The 23,788-nt window shown below is 40.6% G+C and overlaps 1 protein-coding gene across 1 annotated transcript in view; it reads left to right on the top strand.

Annotated features, from left to right (window-relative positions):
- Nucleotides 1-23,788, top strand: part of FNDC3B (fibronectin type III domain containing 3B) — a 356,597-nt gene that overhangs the window by 59,789 nt on the left and 273,020 nt on the right. Inside the window, exon 2 of the mRNA XM_068987389.1 lies at nt 16,011-16,149. Within this exon, the coding sequence (XP_068843490.1) occupies nt 16,039-16,149 (111 nt within the window). The 5' untranslated portion in view covers nt 16,011-16,038. The remainder of the gene's footprint in view (nt 1-16,010; nt 16,150-23,788) is intronic.

Raw genomic sequence — 23,788 nt, 5'->3', positions numbered from 1 at the left:
TCCATGTTGCAGTAGTGACTTCCTGAAGTTTGTAAGTAGTATTTATGGGTACAGATCCTTTTACTTTTACGGTGACTGCCTTAAGTATTAGACTTCCTATCAACCTTTGAGATGTATGTGCTAATGGTGATATTCTTTGTTGCTGTACCCAAACTGACAAGTTGTTAGAGCTGCTAGGGACCTTGATCATGGAGTTTAGTCCCCTAATTAGAGAAATGAGAAAAGCAAGCCAGAGGAGAGTTGCCCCTTGCCCAGTATAATTAAATTATTTAAAGACCTAAGAATACTCCTGTAGGAAGCAGCTGTTACTTCTCTTTAGCAGGTTGAGAAATGAGATATTGAGAATTTAGTCAACCTTTTTGAAAGAAATCAAGTGTGTGTGTGTGTGTGTGCGCGCGCGCGCGCGCGCGTTTTAAAGCTAAGGTAGGGAGAAAAAAGTCAAACTGATAAGAGGCTCACCTGCCCTTGCAAGAGATGCAGGTTTAGTCCCTTGGTCTGGAAGATCCCCTGGAGGAGGAAATGGCAATCTACTCCAGTATTCTTGCCTGGGAAATTCCATGGACAGAGGAGCCTGGTGGGCTGCAGTCCATGGGGTTGAAGAGTCAGACACGACTTAGTGACTGGGCCCACAAATTTATGAAACTCACTTGTTTATTTCATTTTTCAGCTAGCAGTTGATTGATATGATGGCATGTGCACATTATCTTTATTGCCTCACATATTTGTGCAGTAGCCATTGATACGATGCTGATAGTGCCCACTTTCCCATTTGAGGCGTTAAAATAATTATTTTTTTGCTTTGGCAATTAAGTAAAATGGACAGTATTTAAGGAACCCTAATTTTCAGTAGAGATAAGTGACTAATAAAATTTTGATTTCTTTTAAATTGCTTATTAAGTACTAACACCTTTCATTAGTTTTGAAAAGCGATAGCTTCTTAGTATTTTCCAGGTTTTTTGAGAACAGCAAATGTCATGTCCTTGTGATTTTTTTTTTTTTTTTTAAAACAAAGTGATACCCTGAGAGATTAGCTACCAAATGAAATGTACTTGTTGACTGCTTCCCTTTAACCTTGGGAAGAACTTGGGGGCTTGATTGTGGACAACACCAGCTTTGTTGACCCTGAAGTGTCGGCAGTTGGGGCCTGTGAACATGGCATTTACAGCAGTTCACCGTCTCCTGCGTCGGAAAGTTCTCTCTGGAACAGTCTGAGGTGCTGTTGGTGAGGCCTGCTTCCTGTGTGAGTACCTATTGTGGAGGCCTCCCTTGAATGGGAGGTTTGTGAGAAGTGGTTTCCCACAAGCACACAATGCGGCCTCTCCTCAACGTAAATACACTTTCCACTCGGGGTCAGGCTCACAGCGCCTGGCCAGAATCCCCCTGCAAAGAAAGGATTTTGTAGTTCCATGTATTTATAGTGACCAGTGAAAAATTAATATGCTTGCTTAATCTATTTTTAAAAATAAAAGGGAAGCCCCTTACCTAACAGTGTTTGCTGAATGTAAATCAGTTGACTGTGGCATATTTTGATCTTGCTTACTTGCTGCTCTAGGAAAATGAATGTCACATTTTCACTAACTGTTCTGTCTATATTTGAAGCTTGAGGTTCTTGTTTTAAGAGTTATCCTATGTGTCAGGAAAACTCCTTTTGGGTTCTCTGGTGAAGACCTAATAGGCTACAGCTAAAGAAAATAAACTGAAAGAAAATAAAGCATTGACTGTAGAAAACACTAGGTCAAGTCATCTGTGGATTTCACATGGGCTCATTGAGCAGTCAATGAAGGTCTGGAGGTCAGAGCAGATAAGAGTCTTACTTGGGAATGGCAACACAAAATTATTTGTCTTTATTTCCTTGGAATTGATCGTTTGCTTTGAATCCAGGGCATAAATGTGACTACTTGAGACTAAACTTGGTCCCCTTCCAGTAGGCTTGGATTTGTTGGAGCTAGGTCCCACTCTGTCCCTGAATGTGTGCTCACATCCCTGACATTCCAAGCCCAGGAGTACCTGCTCCCCAACATCCATTTCCTATCCCTCCAGCCTGCTGCTCTCTTATCAAGATTTTACCAAATGAATTTGTTTCACTGAAGTACTTTAAAGAGTACAACATAAACTCTTGGAGAGAAAAGTCCGTGCTGGAATTTGGATACTTTTCATTTGGGTTAATTTGTTCTTTGTTTCAGACCCTGCCAGGTGAATTGTGGATGTATAGAGTATATAAAATAGGGAAGTCTGTCTACTAGAAAGTGAATTTACATTTTTCTTACATTTTTACATCTAAGGTGCTTGGCATGGAGTAGTGGTTGTCAGAGTCTGGTATGGGGGTCCCTTGGGTGATCCTGAAATTCTTTTAATGGGTTTCATGAGGTTGTAACTATTAATAATCCTAAAATGTTTTTATGTCTTTTTCAATCTTATGCTTTTGTGTCCTTCAATAGTGTTAGCTGAAAAATACTTCGTCTTTCATGCTTTCGCATGAGGAGAAATACAAAAATTGAATTGGAGACCACGCATTTTGTAGCAGAGTTGAAATTTAAAATTATTTTTCTGGAAAGGTTTTAAAGCCTTTTAGTGGACTGCTTAAATTTGAAGTTTGAATGATTTCAGAACAAAAGAGTATCTTACACAAAGCAGAACCTAAGTGAATAAATAAATAAATGTGGCCTCCTTGCATTTTCTTAACAAATTATATTAGTGTAATTAATGATGTCATTATTCACAGGGGTTGCTTAGAATATAAGCAAGTACCATGCTTTCAAACATTTAGATTCACTTCATTTGCATGTGTTTGTATAGACCAATTGCCATTTCGTCCAGTAAAACAAATCTTGCAGTTTTTTTTTTCTTTTTCTCTTAAAGGAAAAAAGTCTTATTTTCTGAAAAATTCCACATTTTGGAGTCTTCAAAAATATTAGTCTGAATTAGTAAAGTGCATATTCATGTTAAAATTTTGTTGTAATGGTCTAAAATATGAAATAGTAAATAGATACTCCCTTGTACAGTGTGTTTTTGCACCTGCTAATTTGTTTCTTTATAAGCATCATTTCATGTGAATTTTCTGTTTCAGTACCTTGTAAGTTCTAAGGAACACCTGGTATTTGTGGTGTGTTTAGTCCCATCAGGTGAAATACAGAGCTGCTTATGAGGATGTCATCAGTTGTGGACTCTTAAAGAAATAGTTTGTTTTAAAAAACATATTTGTAAACTGATTTTCAGTGTATCATATATTATTCTTGTTTATTTCTCCACCACCCCATCTCCCCCTACATAGGAGAGGAGGAAATATTGGAACCAACATCTAAAATTAGTAATAAAGTGTTAGAAATATTTGAAATGCATATTTAATTATAAACTGAATAAAACACCAGTGATGCTTCTACGAGACTGAAGTAACAGCTTCAGAGCTCATCCTTGTCATGAGTGTTTTATAACATCAATTCGACAAAACTGAGTTTGTTGTTGCATAAATAAGCATGACTGGGTTCTATATGAGCTGATTAAAGAAAAAATTTTAGTATTCTTCTGGCTAATCAGAAATGAAGGTTGAGGAAGGGGGCATGTTTTGAGACAAATTCATCTTCTGGCCCACATAAGACTAGGAAAGATGCCACAGCTGAGAAACCAGATTTAGACTGTGAAGCTTATCTCAGGTGAAACGTTTCATAGAGCATGGTGGTCTGTTGATGGGTTTTGTCAGAAGTGTCCAATGTGGATTTGGGTTATTGAATATAACATTTCAGTGTAATGCTATTTAAACCTCACGCCTTTGTTTCTAGAATCCTACAATTCTAGTACAGTCCCTGGCACACAGTGGATACTCACTAAATATTTTTTAAGAGAATGGTTGATTATCTTTGTTCATGTCTTTTGCTTTGATGTTATTTTAGATTTTCTTCAGCTGAGTCCTTCTTTTGGGATATTGAAAATAATAGAATCTTGAAACCCGTTGTACCAAATACCTTGTTCTAAACAGTCTCCTCATCAATTACTTGCTAAGCTGCCCTGCTTTGTGAAGAAATTTTGCTTTTGTGTTTCTTTATGGCCCGTCATAGTCTCTCTGAATATCACCACTGACGGTTTAACTTCAGTATTTTCTAGTTTGTTTTTCTGCTGGCTCCTTTTTCTCCCTAAATTTTAACCATGGGGACTACATGGTAGTACAGTGAATTTGCTTAACTTCCCTTTAAGCTACTTTAAAAAGTGTCTTAAAAAATCATTAAATCTGCATCTTGGTAAGGATGCACCAAAAATTCAGTTACTGGCTTTGTGTACAGGGAACTGGGGACTGGATAGGAGAGAAATGTACTTTGATTGGGTGTCTTTGAAAGTTACCCTTTGAATTTTGTACTATGTGCTTGTTTTGTCTAATTTTTCAAATTCACTAACCTATGAATTTTTCATCAGCCCTTCCACTGCCATGTTTTATTGCCAGATTCTTAGATGTTATAATCAGCTCGCTCAGAGAACGCTGACATCTTACCATCACTTTCTGTCTGAGTTTCTTTTGGCACATCACTTAACCTCTCTCAGCGACTTAGTTATAATAATATCTGTCCAGAGGGGAATACTGCCTCCTTCACTTGAATGCTGTGAGGCTTGGGAACAATTAGTGCACAGGGGCTTCAAGCTGTGCCCATCTTTGCTTTGGGGACTCTTCCTCTCAGCCTTTCCTAGAAACGGTTTGGTGTTTGCAATACATTTTCCCTTCCCCCCAAAGTAACAAATGTTATACCTGGCTGTTAGGTACCCAAGTGGTTATAAAAATGTGAATTTAATTCATAATAGATCTCTAAAAGCAGAATAGTAAAATGCGTTTTAGATTTCATTCGAGGGAAATGTGCTGCTGCTGCTGTTTAGTGGCTCAGCCATGTCCAACCCTGTGCAACCCTGTGGGCTGCTCTGTCCATAGGATTCTCCAGGCAGGAATGCTGGAGTGGGTTGCCATGTCCTCCTCCAGGGGATCTTCCCAACCCAGGGATTGAACCCAGGTCTGCTGCACTGCAGGGAGATTATTTACCGCCAAGCCTCCAGGGAAGCCCATCTAGAAGTTGCCTTGAAGCACCCATGTTACAGGTGGGGGAACTGAGGCCCGGGGCCTGTGCAGGCACACCTTGAGCCAGGGCCCTGTGAGCAGCGGGCCTGTCAGCCTGCTGTGCGGCTTCCGGGCAGGTGGCAGTGCCCCGGGCTGGGGGAGGAGTTGAGTGTCTTCATAGTTTAGATCTCATCTCTTTCTATAGCCCTGCCACTGGTGCTCCCCCAACACACACAGCCCCCCACCCACCCCCAACCCACCTACCTTAGAGCTTGACTGGTGTGGAGATAGGAAGACCTAGAGCTGGAAGGGGCTTTAGGAGTGACTTTTTTTTTTTTTTTTTCCACTTTTGGATTATAGTTTTCTAGACTTTTTTCCAACATCCTATAGAAAAAGATATAAAGAAACAACCACACAATTCCAAGTCATTGCAAAGAAATGTTTTCAGTTATTCTCATCTTTGGATCAAGTATGTGACAAAGTTAGCTTGGATGTGGGTGAAAATAAGGGCTCATAGCTTTGGAATGTTCTTTTGTAGATGCTACACTGTCATCCTTGGGATGTGAGAGAGGGATGTGAGATTTATTGTGCTGTGTGTACCCGGAGTCTAGGTGTTCTAATAAAAATGTCTAATTACATCTGCAGACCTCTTTAAACACCGTTTAAAAACAATGAACAAAACAAATGGACCTTTTGTTGGTAAACTTTTTTTTTTTTTGAAGTTGTGCCACCTTTCCCTTTTAGTTAATATTTGTAGAACTGAGCTGTTTATGTGTGGATGTGGATCTGAGGTCCAGAGATTGTGTATATGCAATGATGCAATTTTTAAAAAAGTTTGTGTTTCGTTAAAGATTTGAGGTACATTGGAGGGGCTGTGGAAGCAGCCAACCTCTGTATATTCATGGCGAATTATAAAAATAGCCTTGATGCATTAATGTTTACATATGATCCTCAGACATGTAGACTGTTTCTCCTTCTCAGGAAATAGTGCTTTCCTTATACAGTAGTTTTGAGTTCAGACGTGACTGTGCTAAATTAGCATAAAGAAAGCATCTATGGATTCTTGAATGTGGGGCCTATACATTAGACTGCTTGACATCTCTCCTTAGCCTCTGGAGCACAGTGGACAGTTCTTTTTTTATTTGTTGTTTGAATCACATATTATTATTTATTTTAATCCATGGCAGCAGTGGCGGTGGTGTTTTTAATCTAAACTCAGTTTCACAGGATTTCTCCTGTGGATTTAAATGTTGCCACTTAATTCTCCTATGTTTATAGTTGGATGCTAAAAGCAAGAATGTTTTTAAGGTTAGGAACCTTTTCAGACAACTGTGATTTAACTTCACTAATGAACTCATATCAGACAAGAAGACAAATTCCAGACTATTTGTGCCTCAACCAACCAGCTGGGTGCATACCTCCAGGTACTGCTCATGTCTCAAGAAGTTTTTCTGCATGAACAGTTATCACCACTCCTTCTCTCATTCAAGTGGCAAGCCATGGCAAGAGTCTTTCTTTCACAGCTGTGTAGAACTCAGCTGTAAAATTAGATTTCACTAGCATAAAAGCACAGTGATTACTATCACTATTTACTCAGTACGTTCTTTTTTCAACATTTTCTTTAGATTCTTCCTCTCTCATCCAGGAGGCCCAGATTATATTCATATGAGTAAGAGAAACGAATAGGTTTTTATAGAGTTTGAGTAAACTTCTTTTTTCAGGTTTTATTTAATCTGTATGAAGTAAGCACTATAGGCAGAGGTGTTTTGAAAGACAATAGAGCAAAAAGAAACCTTGAAGGTGAATCTATAACCTTGTCATTTGGTAAAAGGAGGAATTAATTGTCCAGATTTACAGCTGATGATTGGTAAACTCAGATTAGAACTCACGTTTCAAGTACTCAGTCTTGGGGTCTTTCTGCTCTAGCGCTCTTATTGTTCCTATAACATACTGGTGGTCGTTTGGACAGTTTTTAGTGGAGGGGCTGTGAAAAATTCTAATAAGTATCTTTAAATTTCTCTTCATATCCTGTTTGAGGGCACAGTTCGATTCGATTTTCAGGAGAGCATTTGCCTGTACAGGTGCCGTTCCTCATGGCTGCCCACGGAGTGTGGGAGAGACAGTGCAAAGGGAAGCACTGAACCACCTCCAGCCTGGCCTGCCAATGGCAGTGCCCCACATCAGGCTCCCAAGTGGCCACGTGCTTACTCCACACAGTCAGCGCCAATGCCACAGCCGCTGCTGTAGCTGTTACCAGAAGGGAGGGAAAAGTCCTGCCTTCACAGTGGCAGGAACATGGTAAAAACTGGCTGATGTGTTTTGATGGATGAGCAGATTTTTCTCACTTTCAGAGGTAAAGCAGGTGGCACCGTGTTTCTATTTTGTTCATTTTTTTTTTTTCTCTTGATGCTGTTGTTGGTGTTTCTATAGTTATTATCAGAAAGCTGTTTCTCATTTTGCTCAGAAGGCTAGAACCGTTTAGAGAATTTCTAGGTCTTGAAGTATCAGTCAGAGGTTTATCTTTCAAAACCAGAATGGAGCAGGAAGGTAAGAGGTTTCTCTGATGAAAATAGGAATGATGCTTTGATACCCCATTACTTGTAAGAATGTGTATAACTAACTTTTAAAAAACTTTTTCTTCTCTTTCTCTTTCAATAACTCTTTCCCTTCCTCATCTCTCCCTCTTTGTTTTCCTAAATCTGGCTAATAAGAGGACGACACACTAGGAAGCTATCAGTCCCTGTGAATGAAGGCATGTGTACACAGTGGCCACCTGTATGAGAAGGAAGTCCAGGAAAGCAGTTTTTCTTTCTTTTTTCTGGGCTGTATGAGTCTCTGTCAGATTTTGACTTTTTAAGATTTTTCTTTCTTTACCACAGTCATGGCATATACAAGTGTGAATCAGCTGCACAAATGTTTGTTGTAATAAATTTTATTAGGCTTGGGTTTTTCTTTGGGAGTCATTAAGAAACTTGTAATCACTCATAAAACATAAGCTATCTGATAATTATATTGTTTTAAAAGAGATAAAGTAATTTCATAGTAACCTCTCACCTATCTGCCTCAAACATAACATAGCAAAACAAAGCCCCACTTTTTTGTGTGTGATTCAGTTAGTTCATCATATCGTCATTTTGTCTACTATTTTGACTCCTTGCTGTGTTAAATCAGGAAAATAAAATTTCTTTTCCTTATTATTATTTAAGAAAAATGGCTAGAACATTTTCCTAGTGTTTGTGACAATTTTCTGACACGTGGTCCAGAGTAGATTTTTACTGTTAGAAGTCACTAAGTATTTTTAGCAGAGAAGGAACTTTTGTTGGAGTATGAATCAAGCTATGATTTTACTAATGTGCCCATGAGCATTTTCTTCTCAGGCTGCAGAACAGGCAAGCAGCAAGCAAAATGTTTTCATGCTGCTTAGATTTTGTGAAGGTGATTGGTTAATGTATATTTTATTGGAAAAGATTCAAGCTTTATGGAATCACAGTTAACTTTTAGTGGTATGAATTGTGAGGGCTTATCTCATAGCTCAGCTGGTAAAGAACCCTCCTGCAATTCAGGAGACCCCGATTCGATTCCTGGGTTGGGAAGCTCCCCTGGAGAATGGATAGGCTGCCCACTGTAGTATTTGTGGGCTTCCCTGGTAACTCAATGGTAAAGAATCTGCCTGCAATGCAAGAGACCTGGGTTTGATCCCTGGGTTGGGAAGATCCCCTGGAGGAGGGCATGGCAACCCACTCCAGTATTCTTGCCTGGAGAATCCCATGGACAGAGGAGCCTGCTGGGCTACAGTCCCTGGGATCATGAAGAGTTGGACATGGACTGAGCAACTAAGCACTGCACCACATGGTATGAATTCTGAAGATGGTTTTATTTGTTAGATTATTTGCATAATTGCTTTATAGGTCTTAATTGATTTCTATCCATCCATTTCCCATTTATCAAGAAACCCCTTTTGCTTCTGAAAGTGCATTTGAATTGCAGATAGAAGCAAAAAGTTAAAACTGATGATGTGCTTTTTTTTTTTTTTAAGAAAAAATTAAGGTATGATTGACACAATGCATTCTTCTTATTGGTTCTCGTTCTACTTTTACTTTTTCTGCACTTCCCTGGGATGGTTTAGAATAGGTCAAAAGTCAGGTGTAGGTAAAGTGAGTCTGGGAGCCTGCACCTTGGCTCTGCCCTGAGATTTAACTCAGGGAGTCCATCTCCTTTCACCCCACGGGGTCATTTCATTTGGCACTGATGGTTTTGCTTTGTTCCTTTTGGTGCTCTTGGGGTTCTTTTCCTCTTGTCATCTGAAACTAATTTGTGTACTGTACTGCTCACTCACATCTTGAATTAATGTAAGGAAATTTGGGTCATTGGCCCATGGAGTGAGGTGCAGGACATTTTGTTACTCATTTGAAGGCCAGGCCCACAGACTTAAAACTCTCCCAGCAGTGATGAAGGCTTTGATTTTTTTCAAGTTAGAAATTCTTCCTAGTATATAACTGCTTTCTCTGGCCTTTGGAAATGGATCTGTGATTCTCTCCTGAGAATCAGTTTTTTGTTTTTTTTTAATGAAATTGGCCGTATGTTTCTTAGTATAGTTTGGGGCCAAGATACCATGGAAAACCTTTTTAGACTTGGAGTGAGGGAAGCAAAAGAAAAGGAAAAAGTAATAACCCAGTGCCTAGAGTAATGTAAAAACTGAAGACCCTTTGTAATATTATTTTAAAGTAAGGTGTTTTGTTAAAGCTTTAGAGTCATATTTGGATAGAACTAAATGTCTTACTAACAGTGAGGATCTGTTTTTCAGCATGCCCAGCCCCCACCCTTGCCATTAGCTTACTTCTTTGGTTCTGGGCCTCCCTGCAGGTAAGAAAGGTAACAAACGACTTGCTTTCAGGAGAGAAGGAAGTCAGCTACAAGTGCTCACGTGGCATCCCTTCCCTGTCAATCAAAAGAACAGAACTGGCCAGGCATGAAGCACTTGTGGTTTTATGTTAGGATGTGTGGTTAGGGGAGAGGTTGTGATGGCTTGTGGTTGTCACTGAATTCTTTGAACTGGAAGCATGGGTAAGTAAGAATTAAAAAAATAGCAGTGAAAACTTGGAGCTGTGTGTGTGAAAAAAAAAATATTCAGAGAATTAGAAAAAAACATTGTAGTAGAGGTCTGGAGAAGGCAATGGCAACCCACTCCAGTACTTTTGCCTGGAAAATCCCATGGACGGAGGAGCCTGGTAGGCTGCAGTCCAAGGGGTCGTTAAGAGTTAGACATGACTGAGTGACTTCATTTTCACTTTTCACTTTCCTCTTTCATGCATTGGAGAAGGCAGTGGCAACCCACTCCAGTGTTCTTGCCTGGAAAATCCCAGGGACAGGGGAGCCTGGTGGGCTGCTGTCTATGGGGTCGCACAGAGTCGGACACGACTGAAGCGACTTAGCAGCAGCAGCAGTAGAGGTCATCTGTTTTCCATTGGTTAATTCTGATTAGTTTTTTAGCACATTTATTGACCCTTTATTTGTAAAGTGGACTTCCCTGGTGGCTCAGACGGTAAAGTGTCTTCCTACAATGTGGGAGACCCGGGTTCAATCCCTGGGTTGGGAAGATCTCCTGGAGAAGGAAATGGCAACCCATTCCAGTATTCTTGCCTGGAAAATCCAAGAATGAATTTATTGAGAAAACTCAGTTGTGTGCCAGGACAGTGTGGATGTGGAAGAGGCTTTAATAAAATGCATGAGTTCTGTGATTGCTTTGGCCTATTCAGAGACACATCTGTCAAGGGGAGAAGGAACCCAGACCAGGATAATGAGGGTTTTGTTGGGATGATTTCTCTTTAGACTTTCTGACTGACACGAAAAGCAGTTACAGCTCAGTTATCCAGGAATCATGGATTCAGGGCACAGAGGGGAGCTTCTGAGACCCCAGAGACCACTCCTTTATGTGCTTCCCAGCCCAAGGAAGATTAAGATCGCAAATTGAGTATGATTCTCATAGTTGAGGAGGTGTGGTTTGAGGTACAGCCTAATGAGGAAGAGAGGGGAAAATGTAGAATTTAAACATAAGAGCTCAAAGTAGGGGTGCATTTCTCTGAGTAGGTAAGGTCAGAATGCCTTGAAACTCCCTACTACATCACCTTGTGACTGAACACAGTATTGTAAACAGTGACCCTACATCCCTAAGAAAGAATAAAGTTATGGCCAGCCTGCTCTATCATGAAGTTCAGTTCAGTTCAGTTGCTCAGTTGTGTCCGACTCTTTGCGACCCCATGAATCACAGCACGCCAGGCCTCCCTGTCCATCACTAACTCCCGGAGTTCACTCAAACTCACGTCCATCAAGTCAGTGATGCCATCCAGCCTTCTCATCCTCTGTTGTCCTCTTCTCCTCCTGCCCCCAATTCCTCCCAGCACAGTCTTTTCTAATGAGTCAACTCTTCACATGATGTGGCCAAAGTACTGGAGTTTCAGCCTCAGCATCAGTCTTTCCAAAGAACACCCAGGGCTGATCTCCTTTAGAATGGACTGGTTGGATCTCCTTGCATTCCAAGGGACTCTCAAGAGTCTTCTCCAACACCACAGTTCAAAAGCATCAATTCTTTGGCACTCAGCTTTCTTCACAGGCCAACTCTCACATCCATACATGACCACTGGGAAAACTGTAGCCTTGACTAGACAGACCTTTGTTGGCAAAGTAATGTCTCTGCTTTTCAATATGCTGTCTAGGTTGGTCACAACTTTGCTTCCAAGGAGTAAGCGTCTTTTAATTTCATGGCTGCAGTCACCATCTGCAGTGATTTTGGAGCCCCCTAAAATAAAGTCTGACACTGTTTCCCCATCTATTTCCCATGAAATGATGGGACCAGATGCCATGATCTTCGTTTTCTGAATGTTGAGCTTTAAGCCAACTTTTTCACTCTCCTCTTTCACTTTCATCAGGAGGCTTTTTAGTTCCTCTTCATTTTCTGCCATAAGGGTGGTGTCATCTGCATATCTGAGGTTCTTGATATTTCTCCCGGCAATCTTGATTCCAGCTTGTGCTTCTTCCAGCCCAGCGTTTCTCATGATGTACTCTGCATATAAGTTAAATAAGCAGGGTGACAATATACAGCCTTGATGTACTCCCTTTAGAAAATGTATAATTTCCACCCACAATCTTGGCAAATAAAGTTTTTGGTCCTTAAAGTTAACTGTTTGGATAGTAAGCCTTCCACATTTATTGCTTCATTTTAAAAATTCCATTTAAAAAGTTTGGTCATCTTTCTTAGGCATGTCACATTCTCCCGGTCTCCTCAAAGCAGTGGGGCTGAGGCCCACCTGTTGAAATTGAGTACATGTGTAGTTTTGTTTGGATTACCAACCAAAACAGAGGAGACTTACTTTTTTGGGGAGCGGTCACCATTTAATTATTGATGCATGGCAAGCCTTCCCCAGTCTCTTAACGTTCTTTAATTGTCAATGGCTAGGGCTGAGTGGTTTTCCCAATTTGCAGCCTGAACATTTGACTTTGTATTTGGAAAAGTCATTACTTCCTCCCAACCCATTTCCATTCCTAGGAAATAACCAAAACTAGGTAATAACCATAGTACAGTATTGCTTTGTACCCTAAGTCTTTTGTTTTGCATTTATGGTTTTCATTCTTTTATAATTCTTCTTCCTGCCTTTTCTCTTGTCCTTTCTACAGTCCATGGCACTAAATGGTTTCTGTTCCATGGTGATTTAAGGACCGGTTGTCAGGCAGTTGCCTTGTTAAATAGCCGGGCATTATCTTGCCTAGAGATAATTTATTACTTTTTTTGTATGTCCCTTGAATTCCAGGCAAATGAACGTATACTCTGTATGTGCATGGAGTGTAGAAAGGGGTATTTAAACATTGTTGACTGTGTGAACCACCCCATCTAGATCAATCTCTTACCTTGAATTCTAGGCAGGATAAAATCTGGTTTGCCTTTGGTGGACCTCTTGGGGACTAGAAAACAGGCCTTGGATTTTTAGCAAGCTGGTGTCCTAGGGTAAAGAGGATTAACAACTTTGGTTATGAGAAGTGAGACTCTATGGCTGAGTCTTTATTCATTCTTCCCTTTTTCTCCATGATTAAAGGTATGGTTGTTAGCTGGTTGAGTTGGGGCACTAGGAGTGTATGGTGTTTATAAGTTCCCACTCTGTGCTATCTAGGAGTTGATTGTATATATAGTTGACTTTTTTATGCACAGTTCCCCGTCTGCCCCTCCCTTGTTCCCCTCTCAGTAATTAGCAACAACCACTGCACATCTGTGAGGCAGATAATCTATCATCTGGTAGGAAAAAGATACAGGACTCAGGCATCTTTTTTTTTTTGTATGGAATAGCTATATTGCCCAAAGTTGCCTATATGATTTTCAAAAGCAAATGCACTTATTTCTTTGTGCCAGCTGACTTTGTTTCTCTGGGATTTTTTTCATCTCTGTGTGGGCTCCCACATTCTCTCATCTTGCATTTATAAGACTTTCATGGAACTAGGAGGGGATCTACCCTTTTATCCCACAGTTGCAGAACCTGGAGTTTAACTATCCAACTTGGACCTGACATCTGTGCTTAAGAGCACCAGCCCGTGAGGCTGGATTGCTGTATTTTGATGATAGCAAATCCTGTTGCTTTTCATGACGCCTACCAGAAGGTGTCTAAAATTGAAGTTGTCAGTGTTAGGTATCATGCTGGAGTTGAGACATCTTTTGGTTTTAGGGCTAGGAGGTTAAGAATGCCTGAACTTTTTTTCACTAGATCACAATTATGTCCTACCAGTACCTGTGTGCACTGAATGAAAAGAGAGTAGGTTCCATCCTTACGCTTGTCTGTTGAGCTGATCAGGACTGTCCCTTGGGGGAGAGGGCTTTGGTGCTCGCTACTTTAGCAGAGGGGAGGACAGAGCCACAGTCTCCATCACCTCACCAGCAAGTGCTTTGGGACTCTTCCTTGGAAGGAGTGAGGAAAAGGTGGGAGTGAGTGTGGAATGCTTCTTCACGTGCAGATGCTTTATTCTCAGACCCCTCATGTAAATTACTGCCCTGTTTATTCAGCCTCCAGTGTTGAAGAATCATTAGATAAAACACCACGCTTAAGAAGTAGACCTGTGTAATATCAGTTTGAGGAAAAGGAATCATTCCTCTCCTTGCTCACTTGTAGGGTTACATGTATTTGAAATAAAACTGAAATGGATAGCCGTACTCTGTTAGCAGTACTACTCAGAATCAAGCAGCTGATGTCTTCATGGGGTCAGTGGAAGTTATCTTGGTTAATTTTATTGTGAAAAAAAAAAAATCTGTTTCCTACGTTAGGATAAACTATTGGGCTTTGAGTTTTGTATTTTTATTTGCTTGGGAACTGAGTAATTGCCTCATAAAACAGCATGATGGTACTGTTAACACTGAATTATAAGACTTGTTATTATAGAATGTGCTTCCCTAGTTGGGACATGACTTTGTTGTTTGGTACTTAAAATAATTAGTTTTTCCAAATGGGGTTATAATGAATAGTGTAAAATTTTACCTATTTAAAATAAAAAATTTATAATCTCTTGGATGGCTTGTATGCATCATTTGATACTTCCAGGGAAGGGGTTTCTTTTGGGTGGGCTCGAGGCGAGGGAAATATATTTAATGTTCAGAATGGAGGTTTTAAGAAATATTTCTGTCACACTTGAGACAAATTAGAGATATTCATTAAAGGACTTGACCTGCTATTTTGCCTGATTTTTGGATATTGAGTATTAAAGGATTCATTTTCCAAAAGTCTTGAGTTGAAATCTTTGGGAACTTTATTATAAAATGAGAAAAAATTTAAAATGGACTACATGGCAGTTTATTATTTAAAATAGTGTGTGCATGTGTGTCTTTGTTTATTCTTGTTTGTCTATGCTATTAAACTTTTTGTGGCAAAAAATTTTAGACATAAATGAAGGATGGGTAAATACTTCTTAAAGAATACATATAATCTTAAATAGGAATTTATTGTGTTCCCGCTGTTTTATTGAAAAGCTAGATAGTAGTGGCAGATACCATTATGGAGTGAAAGTGGGCTTTGTGTTGTTTTGAATTTGTACATGAAAATCATTTATTCTGTGGAAACCATGAAATGTGCCTTTAAGCCTTATTCTGTACAAGGTACTGTAGGTGCTGTCAGGTACAGGACAGTTCAAGATAGGCTCAAGTAATAAAGCTGCAGATAGGCAACAGGATAAATCCAGTTCAAGGAGATGATGGGATAGAGAGAATTAGAACTTGATTAATTACTGAGTTAATAGCAATGTCAGAAATTGCAACAACTGCAGTGTACGTAGTTAACCTTTGCTTGGAGTAACTGCTTATGAACAGTATTTTGATCCTAATGAAAAACTTTTCTTAGAAGTCATGCTCTTTGGGCTCATTTTTTGTAATTACCTTAGAGATAGCATGATAAATGTTCATTTGACACTTCTATCTTCTCAAATTATCTCATTTTATTCTGAGGAAGATCTCTGGGTTTAGGGGACTTAATATTATTCATAAATTTCTAAATAACAAGGTGGAGGAACTGGAGGTTGTGTTTACTTGACTGGTTAGAGACTCAGGTCTATGGTCTCCAATTTCAAGCTGTTTTTCTTGGGTTTTGCTGTCTGTGCTCAGTTGTTCAGTCATGTTTGACCCTTTGCAGCCCCATGAACTGTAGCCCCCTAGGCTCCTCTGTCCATGGAATTCTCCAGGCAAGAATATTGGAGTGGGTTGCCATTCCCTCCTCTAGGGGATCTTCCCAACCCACGAATTGAACCTAGGTCTCCTCATGACGGGCGGATTCTTTAACAATTGAGCTACCTGGGAAGCCACCCTGGGTTTTGCTTCACCCCTTCTAAATCCAACATCAGTTGGAAGAATTTGAGTTTCAGCTGACCTCATGACGGTGCACTTAAATAGCTGACTTGTTACAGGTGAATTTTTGCCGTCTTGAATTCTTTTTACAAAATGGTGATTTTCTTGCAGGAAGCCAGCTGAGGGAAATTCTCCATGAATGTACGTCACAATGATGATGACCGACCAGATCCCTCTGGAGCTGCCACCATTGCTGAATGGAGAGGTTGCCATGATGCCTCACTTGGTGAATGGAGATGCGGCTCAGCAGGTAGGTGCATTAAGAGAGGATTTAAGTTGTCCAAGTGGGAAACATTAGCCTAGAAATTGTTTTATTTTGAGATTCAAAGATCTCTGATCTTGAACCTTTGTCATTCTCTAGAGGTCGTTTCCATTGTAGAATCACTATATGATTTTTTAAAATATCCGAAATTGTAGTTTTTGAGAACAGCAAACTTTACCTAATCCAGCTGATATTCTTGAAGCATCAAAAACAAGTGTCTGACTTTTGAAATGAATCATTTTGAAAATATGTACAAGTTTTTGGAATAAAGTAGTGTTTACTCATGTCGTGTGTTGTGCTTGACTGATTTTTCCTGATTGGCTGGAGCAGGACGGCCTGAGCAAGATGCCCAGAGGCTGGGTCAGGTTTTGATCTCATCCAGGAGGTGACTGACCTGGACAAGACACACAGGTGTGTGTGAACCCACCGTGGCTCCTGGAGCAGTCCTTCCAAGCCCAGGCTCCAGGGCAGCAAGTCAGCTGCTGTGAAAAGGATAGTCCTTGTTTTCAGTAAAACTCCTTTCTTTGTCACTAGCTACTTAACATTGCAGAGTAGAAAAGTTATTCCTGAGCTCATTCCTGTAGCACTTGGGAAAAAATTTAAACAGTAAGTAAAACTTCAAAAATTATTAGAGATAGATATTGTCTCTGATAACATTACTTAAATTTTTTCTCAGCTCCTCAAGTCCACCATCTGATCAGGGCCAAGGTCTGTGAGCTGCTTATGGGCTGGGAAGTGCAGCCTTCTCTGTATTCTGCCTTCTAGGTCCCGGCTTTACAGGCTCTCCCCTTTGGTACCCCCTGGTCCTGAGAGGGAGCTTCCCAGTGCACGGAAAGGCTTCCTCCTTCACCATTCCTTCCCTCCCTCAGGGCACAAGCTCCTCTCTGCTGTCTCTTCCCTTTTTCTGTCTGTATCTTTGTCCTGCCTCATTCCAGGGAGCTTCTCGTGTGCCCCTGGAGGCCTGGGGTCTTTGGTTGTTACCTAGAGGTTGCTTTGTTGGAGTGGTTCCATATCTTGATGAGTTGTTTGTGGAGGGGCTGGTGATCACCCCCATCTCCCTGTCTTACTCCTCCGCCATCTTCTTCCACTCCTGAATTTTTCAATTGACTACTAAAACTGGTTCCATCAGTCTGGTACTAAATAAATGCCACTTTTTATATTTGTATAGTTCTTTAGAAGCATAATGGAGAAGGCAATGGCAACCCACTCCAGTACTCTTGCCTGGAAACTCCCATGGGCGGAGGAGCCTGGTAGGCTGCAGTCCATAAAAGTAGGAGTCTTTGTTTTATTGAAAGTAGAATTGGGAACGATTGCTTGGAAAATATTTATGCAAAATATATTAATAATTCAGATAAGTTAATTGGCCATTTGATGTCAGTCCGTCCCCCTTCCCCCCGCCCTGCCCCGTCTGTCATAGTACATCAACACTCTATCCAGCATAGTACAGTAATACTTTGTATATACTTCTGATGGGTCTTACTTTGCTGTTTAATGATTTATATATATTACTTTCTCCTGCATTAGACCGTGAACTTCTTAAGAGCAAAGAATGTCTAATAGGTGCTCAATAAATGTTTGTCAGTTGAATAAATTTCTTCCTGTCTTGCCACTGATGGAAGTACCTCCTTTCCTGACTCCTGATTCTCTCTCTTGGCTCACTTCCACCAATCTACTGTTAGATCTTTTATCTTAAACACACAAATAGCTATACCTCTGGCCCACCCAACAAAAACAACCGCCCGTTCCTTGACTCCACATTCCCCACCCCCCCCCACCCCCAGTTATATCTCTGCTCCCTTTACAGCAGTGCTTCTCTAAATAGAGCCTCTGCTTCCTTGCCTCCATTGCTCTCCCCTTCCAGAGCCTCCACTGGCTGCCCCTCCTCTCTGTGTTCTAGTCTCTCAGCAAGTCCTGTCGGCCTTATCTCAGGAACGTTGCTGAAACCATATTTGCCATGTCTACTTCAGTTCTGTGACCGTTCCTAGACTCTGAGCCAACACTGCTCACCAGGGGTAGGACGGTTCTTCTCAACTGGTCTTGCTGCTTTTACTTTTGCCCTACCAGAAAACATTTGCCACACATCAATCTGCTAAAACTGTAAAAACGTACGTGTCCCTGCCCTGCTCAGAGCTGTCCTGTTGACCTGAGATAAAATCTGAGTGCAGTCCTGCGGCTGGTCAGCCTCCTGTGACTCGTGCTTGCCTCTCTCCCTCGTCCTCCCACTGCTCTGCTCCGGCCACTCATGGGAAGTCTCAGAATGCCATGAACAGTTCCAAGGTGCATGTGGTGTATGGTTTCTTTTCTTTTCACTAATTAAAATAATTTAAAAAATGGCTAGTTGGGACTTCCCTGGGCGTTCATGGTCAAGACTCAGCGCTTCTACTGCTAGGGGCGCTGGTTCAGTCAGTGGTTGAGGAACTAAGATCCCACTTGCCTCAAAAAAAAAAAAAAAAGGGGAGGTGGGCCAAGGCATTCAAAGTGGCTCAGCTTGAAAAACAACTCCGGCCTCTCAGGCGGCTCTTGATCCCATTTTGCGTATGTGCCTGGGAGACCCGAGACCACCCATCTGTGTAGCTGTGCACCACTTTTGTGTTTTGATGATTTCTCCCTTGTTTCTGTAATTTGTCTTGTTTAGAGTAGTGGTTTGTGGTTTATAGGCCAGCATAGAGAACCCTTAGAATTTTCCAGTTTTCCCTTCGGAAGTGAACTCCTTTGCTCCCAGAAACGACCAGAGACTGAAAAGGCTAGCCTTCCTGGAAGGCCGTGTCCTACTTTCTGCTCTGCGCATCCACCTCAGCTCTTAAGGAGAAGCTGCATGATAGTATAGGTTAATAGGATCACATTTTGATTTCACCGAAGAAGCTTTCTATAAAGCCAAGAAATGGGAAAACTTGTTAATCTGTTTTATACACAGTCACAGACATCAAGCTTTGTCAGACCAGGGTACACATACTGTAAATAAATTTCATTGGAAGGAAATGTTTCAATCTTTCTAATTTGCAAATATGTCTGATTGTGCTAGAAACATTGACGTTTAGACATTTAGGTTATGTGGGCCAAGCTGTTGATTGATATTACCCCTAAATTTCCCTTAATGGGGAACAACTGTTAATTGGGCAGAATGTGTTTGAAATATTCCTCTCAGCAGGAACAGCCTGAGGTTTATCATGGCCTTGATGTTGCCTCTATGTCATTGTGGCTCAGCCGAGACAGTGGCCTGTGTGCCTCTTTTCTGCCTCTTTCTGTTCCCAGAGCCCCCATTCTGTGTGTTCCTCATTCCCTCAAGCCTTCATTGTTTCCTTTGGGCCCTAACATTTAGTTGTGTCTGAGTTGACTGTGGTAGACCTTAAGGCCTGTGTGTGGAACCTGGGCTAAGGCTCAAGGGGAAGGCTAAGGCCCAAGGAGCAAGCAAAACCAAAAATGATGGAGGGCTACCAGAGAGAGGTGGGGGAGAGGGAGAGCGAGGGGATCACCAAAGAGAACAGGGACCAAAAGTGAGGGTCCAAGAGTCAGACGCTGCCAGAGATCTGAGTTCTTGCCTGGGGCGCCTGCTGGTGTTTGCTGCTTGGATGTGCCGTACGATGCTCAGATGGGTTTGTATGAAAGGATCAGAACACAGGGGACACACCAGAGGGAAAAGTCTGTATAATGTTTTCTGAGACTTTAACTGTGTTGTCCCTTGAGGCCAATACTTTTTAACAAGGACCATATGGAGGCACCAGGCTGACTTTAGTGACAGACTTTGCAGATACTGTCCTGTCAGACCAACGAGGTGAGAAACGCAGGAGCCACTTCTCACACTAAACCATCCTAAAGAGCCGCCCGCTGGCCACGGGTTCTCCCTCTGCATTTCTGTTAGGAGTGTATCTAGTGAAGCTTACCATGTATGTGTTTACAATGTTCTTAATACTTTGCAGCTGTGCTGAGGACATTCTAAACATTTCTATATATGCAAAAGAACCACCACAGTTATGAGAAAGCTCTTCAGTCCCCTCAGCCCTCCTCCTCCTGATATCTGTCCTGTTGGTTTCTGGATTTAATTAAGATGAGGTCTTGGCAAGATTCTCTGCTCTGTTCTGGCTCTAACTAAGAAACACTGTTAATTTTCGTTATCAGAAGTCACTTAAGGTTGAAACCTAGGTTTGTCATTTTGTATAAGTAGCAGGAAAAGGATGATTCTTTTCTTAAAATGAAAAGCCATCCTCAATTATGAATGAAGATTTAAAGGATATCATCAACTGAAGAAATGAGCAAGAATAATAGTAACAAATATACAAGGTGGATAGAAAGAACTAACTCAATAGCTCTGCTGAGATATAATCCATGTGCCATGGGAAGTGAAGTGAGTTACTCAGTTATGGCCAGTTCTTTGCGACCCCACCAGGCTCTTCTGGCCATGGAGTTCTCCAGGCAAGAATATTGGAGTGGGTAGCCGTTTCTTTCTTTAGGGGATCTTCCCAACCCAGGGATAGAACCCAGGTCTCCTGCATTGCAGGCAGATTCTTTACCATCTGAGCTACCAGGGAATTATAATCCACATGCCATAATTCACTTATTTAATATATACAGTCGATGAAATTGATCATGTTCGCTGAATTGTGCAACCATGACTACCGTTAATCTCAGAACATTTTTATCACCCTAGAAGGAAACTCTGTAGCAGTTGCTCTCCATTCCCTCCTCTCCCTTGTTCCTAGGCAAGCACTCATCTACTTTCCGTCTCTGTAGGTAATTTGCCCACTCTGGACATTTCGTATAAATGAAATTATACAATATGTGATCTTTTATGTCTGGCCTCTCTCATTAGCATAGTGTTTTTGAGGCTTGGCCATGTTGTTGCGTTTATCACTACAGACATATCTTGGAGATAGTGTGAGTTTCAGTTCCAAAGAACTGCAATAAAGCCAATATTGCAGTAAAGTGAGTCACATGAATTTTTTGGTTTCTTGGTGCATGTAAACATTCTGTTTATACTGTGTAGACTTTTAACTGTGCATGTCTAAAAAAAAGTACATACCTTAATTTAAAAATATTTTGTTGCTAAAAAATGCTAACCATCTGAGCCTTCAGTGAATTGTAATCTTTTTATAATACAGTAACATCAAAGGTCATGATTGCAGATCACCATAATGAATATAATAATGAAAAAGTTTGAAATATTGTAAGAATTACCAGAATATGACATAGAATCTGAAGCAAGCAAATACTTTTGGAAAAATGGCGCTGATAGACTTACTCCACACAGAGTTGCCATGTTAAACCTTCAATTTGTAAAAAAACAATTATTTGTGAAGCTCAATAAAGCAAAAATGTGCGTTAAAATGAGGTATCCCTGTCCTTCATAGCTTTTTTATTGCCTGAGAATACTCTAGTGTTCATCATTTGATGGACATTTGGATTGTTTCCACTTTTTGTGGTTATTATGAATAATACTTCTATGAATATATGTGTACAAATTTTTGAGTGGATATGTGTTTTTGTTTCTCATATACATACACCTAGAAGTAAAATTGAGCAGGTTATTTAAAATTAAAAACAAAATTTTTTGAACAGCTTTATTTTTAACTATTGTTTTCTGAATTAAAACAAAAAAGTTCTATTTTCTGCTTGCTCTCACGGTAATCTTACCCTCTCACTCCTCCTTTCCACCCCAAATCTCAAAGAAGAGAGGCTGACAATCTTGACACAAGAGGCCTTGTAACTGTGAGTAGTAGAGAGAACGTGGATTGCAGTTTGCAGTGATAATTTTCTTTAAATGTTTGTACAAGTTACGTTTTCCTCATAGATGGTGATGCTGAAGAGTCTGATCCAAAACTGCGCTCCTCATGTTTGGTTCCTCTTGTCTCACTGTAATTTTTCCTACCTCTAAATAGATCAGCGTAGCTAAATAAAGTTTACTTCCCTTAATATGCCTAACCACATATTATTCTTGAGTTGTAAAGCTTAGGTTTCCACCTGAGTTTTTGTGTGTGGCTGTATAAATTACAGTGAAATGCCCTTCAGTAGCCAAAATATTGCATTTCACACATTACATTTTAGAACCTAACTGTATTAACTATCTTTGCTATGAACTTTCAGCACATTTTGGAGATTTTAAGAAGTAACAGCTTGTTTTGAGCATGAAAGAATAAACATCAGCCCAATTTCCAACTTGTTTTGTTGGTTTAATATTTTAATAATCTCTTAAGAAGAATTACAGCAGCTGTCAGGTAAATAAAGAAACCATTAGGTTAAGAACAGAGTGTTCACATAGCATTGACTGATCTGCTTGTTTAATCTGTGACACTGGCAGACCTACGTGATGGTGGCATGCACTTTATGTATATTCTTAGTGACCCTTCTCATGTGCGTATCATTAGGTCAGTGGGGTGGGGATAGAGTTAGATGTCTCCTTGTCCTAACTAAGAATTCAGCACACAGAGAGCACCTGAAGCATGTTTTGTCATTTTTATTTCTTATGTTTTGCTTTTTTTTTTTCTTTTAAGCTTCCAGAATATTAACATCTAATGAGCTTTCTTCATGCCTCTTTTTCAGATAGCAGATCTCCTTAAATGTAAACAGAAAACTTTTTCTGGGATATCCTGTTAATAAGCATTCCTTGGAAGACAGGAGGTTACAGTTACCTCAGTCACGTCCAGTTGTCTTGACTTTTGCCTGTTTCGGGCGATCAGCATTTAGCATGTCATTTCATTGGGAGTGAGGTTTTTCCCCCCTTCGGTTTCTTCTTTTTGAAAGCCTTTGTTTCCCCCAGACAGCATATGCAGCCAGAGTTTTCCTTGCGCATTCTTTTGAGTACATATTTCCAGACAGCATGTTAAATATGTTAAAATGTTCCATGTTCAGATGGTGCTCATCATCAGCATGTCTTCTACATCAAATGTACTTCTTCTACTAGTCCAGTGACCTTTTCTGTTCAGGTTGATATCTTCTTAATAACGTTTCCCCTGACAGCTCCCTTCTTGCAATCAGTAGTTCAGATCCTCTCACCACACAGGTTTCCTCTTAAACATGCGGACGCCACCGTGTCAGGGGGACGCAGAAAGAGGACCAGCGTCAGTATGGTGTAGAAAAATGGATAAATGGCTCTTGGGAGCCTTGCCCAGGAAAAGGATATTCAAATGAGAATGGGACTGCAATTAAAATATTATTGCTGAATAATGTTAGGTAACGTCTCATTTTATGATACCCCCTATTTAGAGGCAGGGGCTTGAGCTGGCAGGTAGAAAAAGTTAGGCTGCTCAAATGTTGGGCTTGGGAAACCCAATATGGGGAAGTGCAGTTTTGGATCAGACTCTTCAGCATCACCGCCTATGAGGAATCTGTAACTTGCGCAAGTGTTTAAAGAAAATTATTATTGCAAACTGCCATTTACGTTCTCTCTACTACTCACAGTTACAAGGCCTCTCGTGTCAAGATTGTCAGCCTCTTTTCTTTGAGATTTGGGGTGGAAAGGAGTGAGAGGGTAAGATTTATGACTGAATTAAGGAGTGACTGAATAACAGATTTGTTCATCTGCATAAGCATCTATTGCACGTCTTCTCTGCAGGACTGTATTAGGTGTTGGTGACACAAAGCTGAATAAGACACTGTTTTTGCCCTAAAGGAATAAACAGTCTAGTTGGGGAGC

The sequence above is a fragment of the Capricornis sumatraensis genome, chromosome 1 (assembly GCF_032405125.1).
Source record: "Capricornis sumatraensis isolate serow.1 chromosome 1, serow.2, whole genome shotgun sequence".
Taxonomy (NCBI): domain Eukaryota; kingdom Metazoa; phylum Chordata; class Mammalia; order Artiodactyla; family Bovidae; genus Capricornis; species Capricornis sumatraensis.
This window is presented reverse-complemented; position numbering and strand designations above follow the sequence as displayed.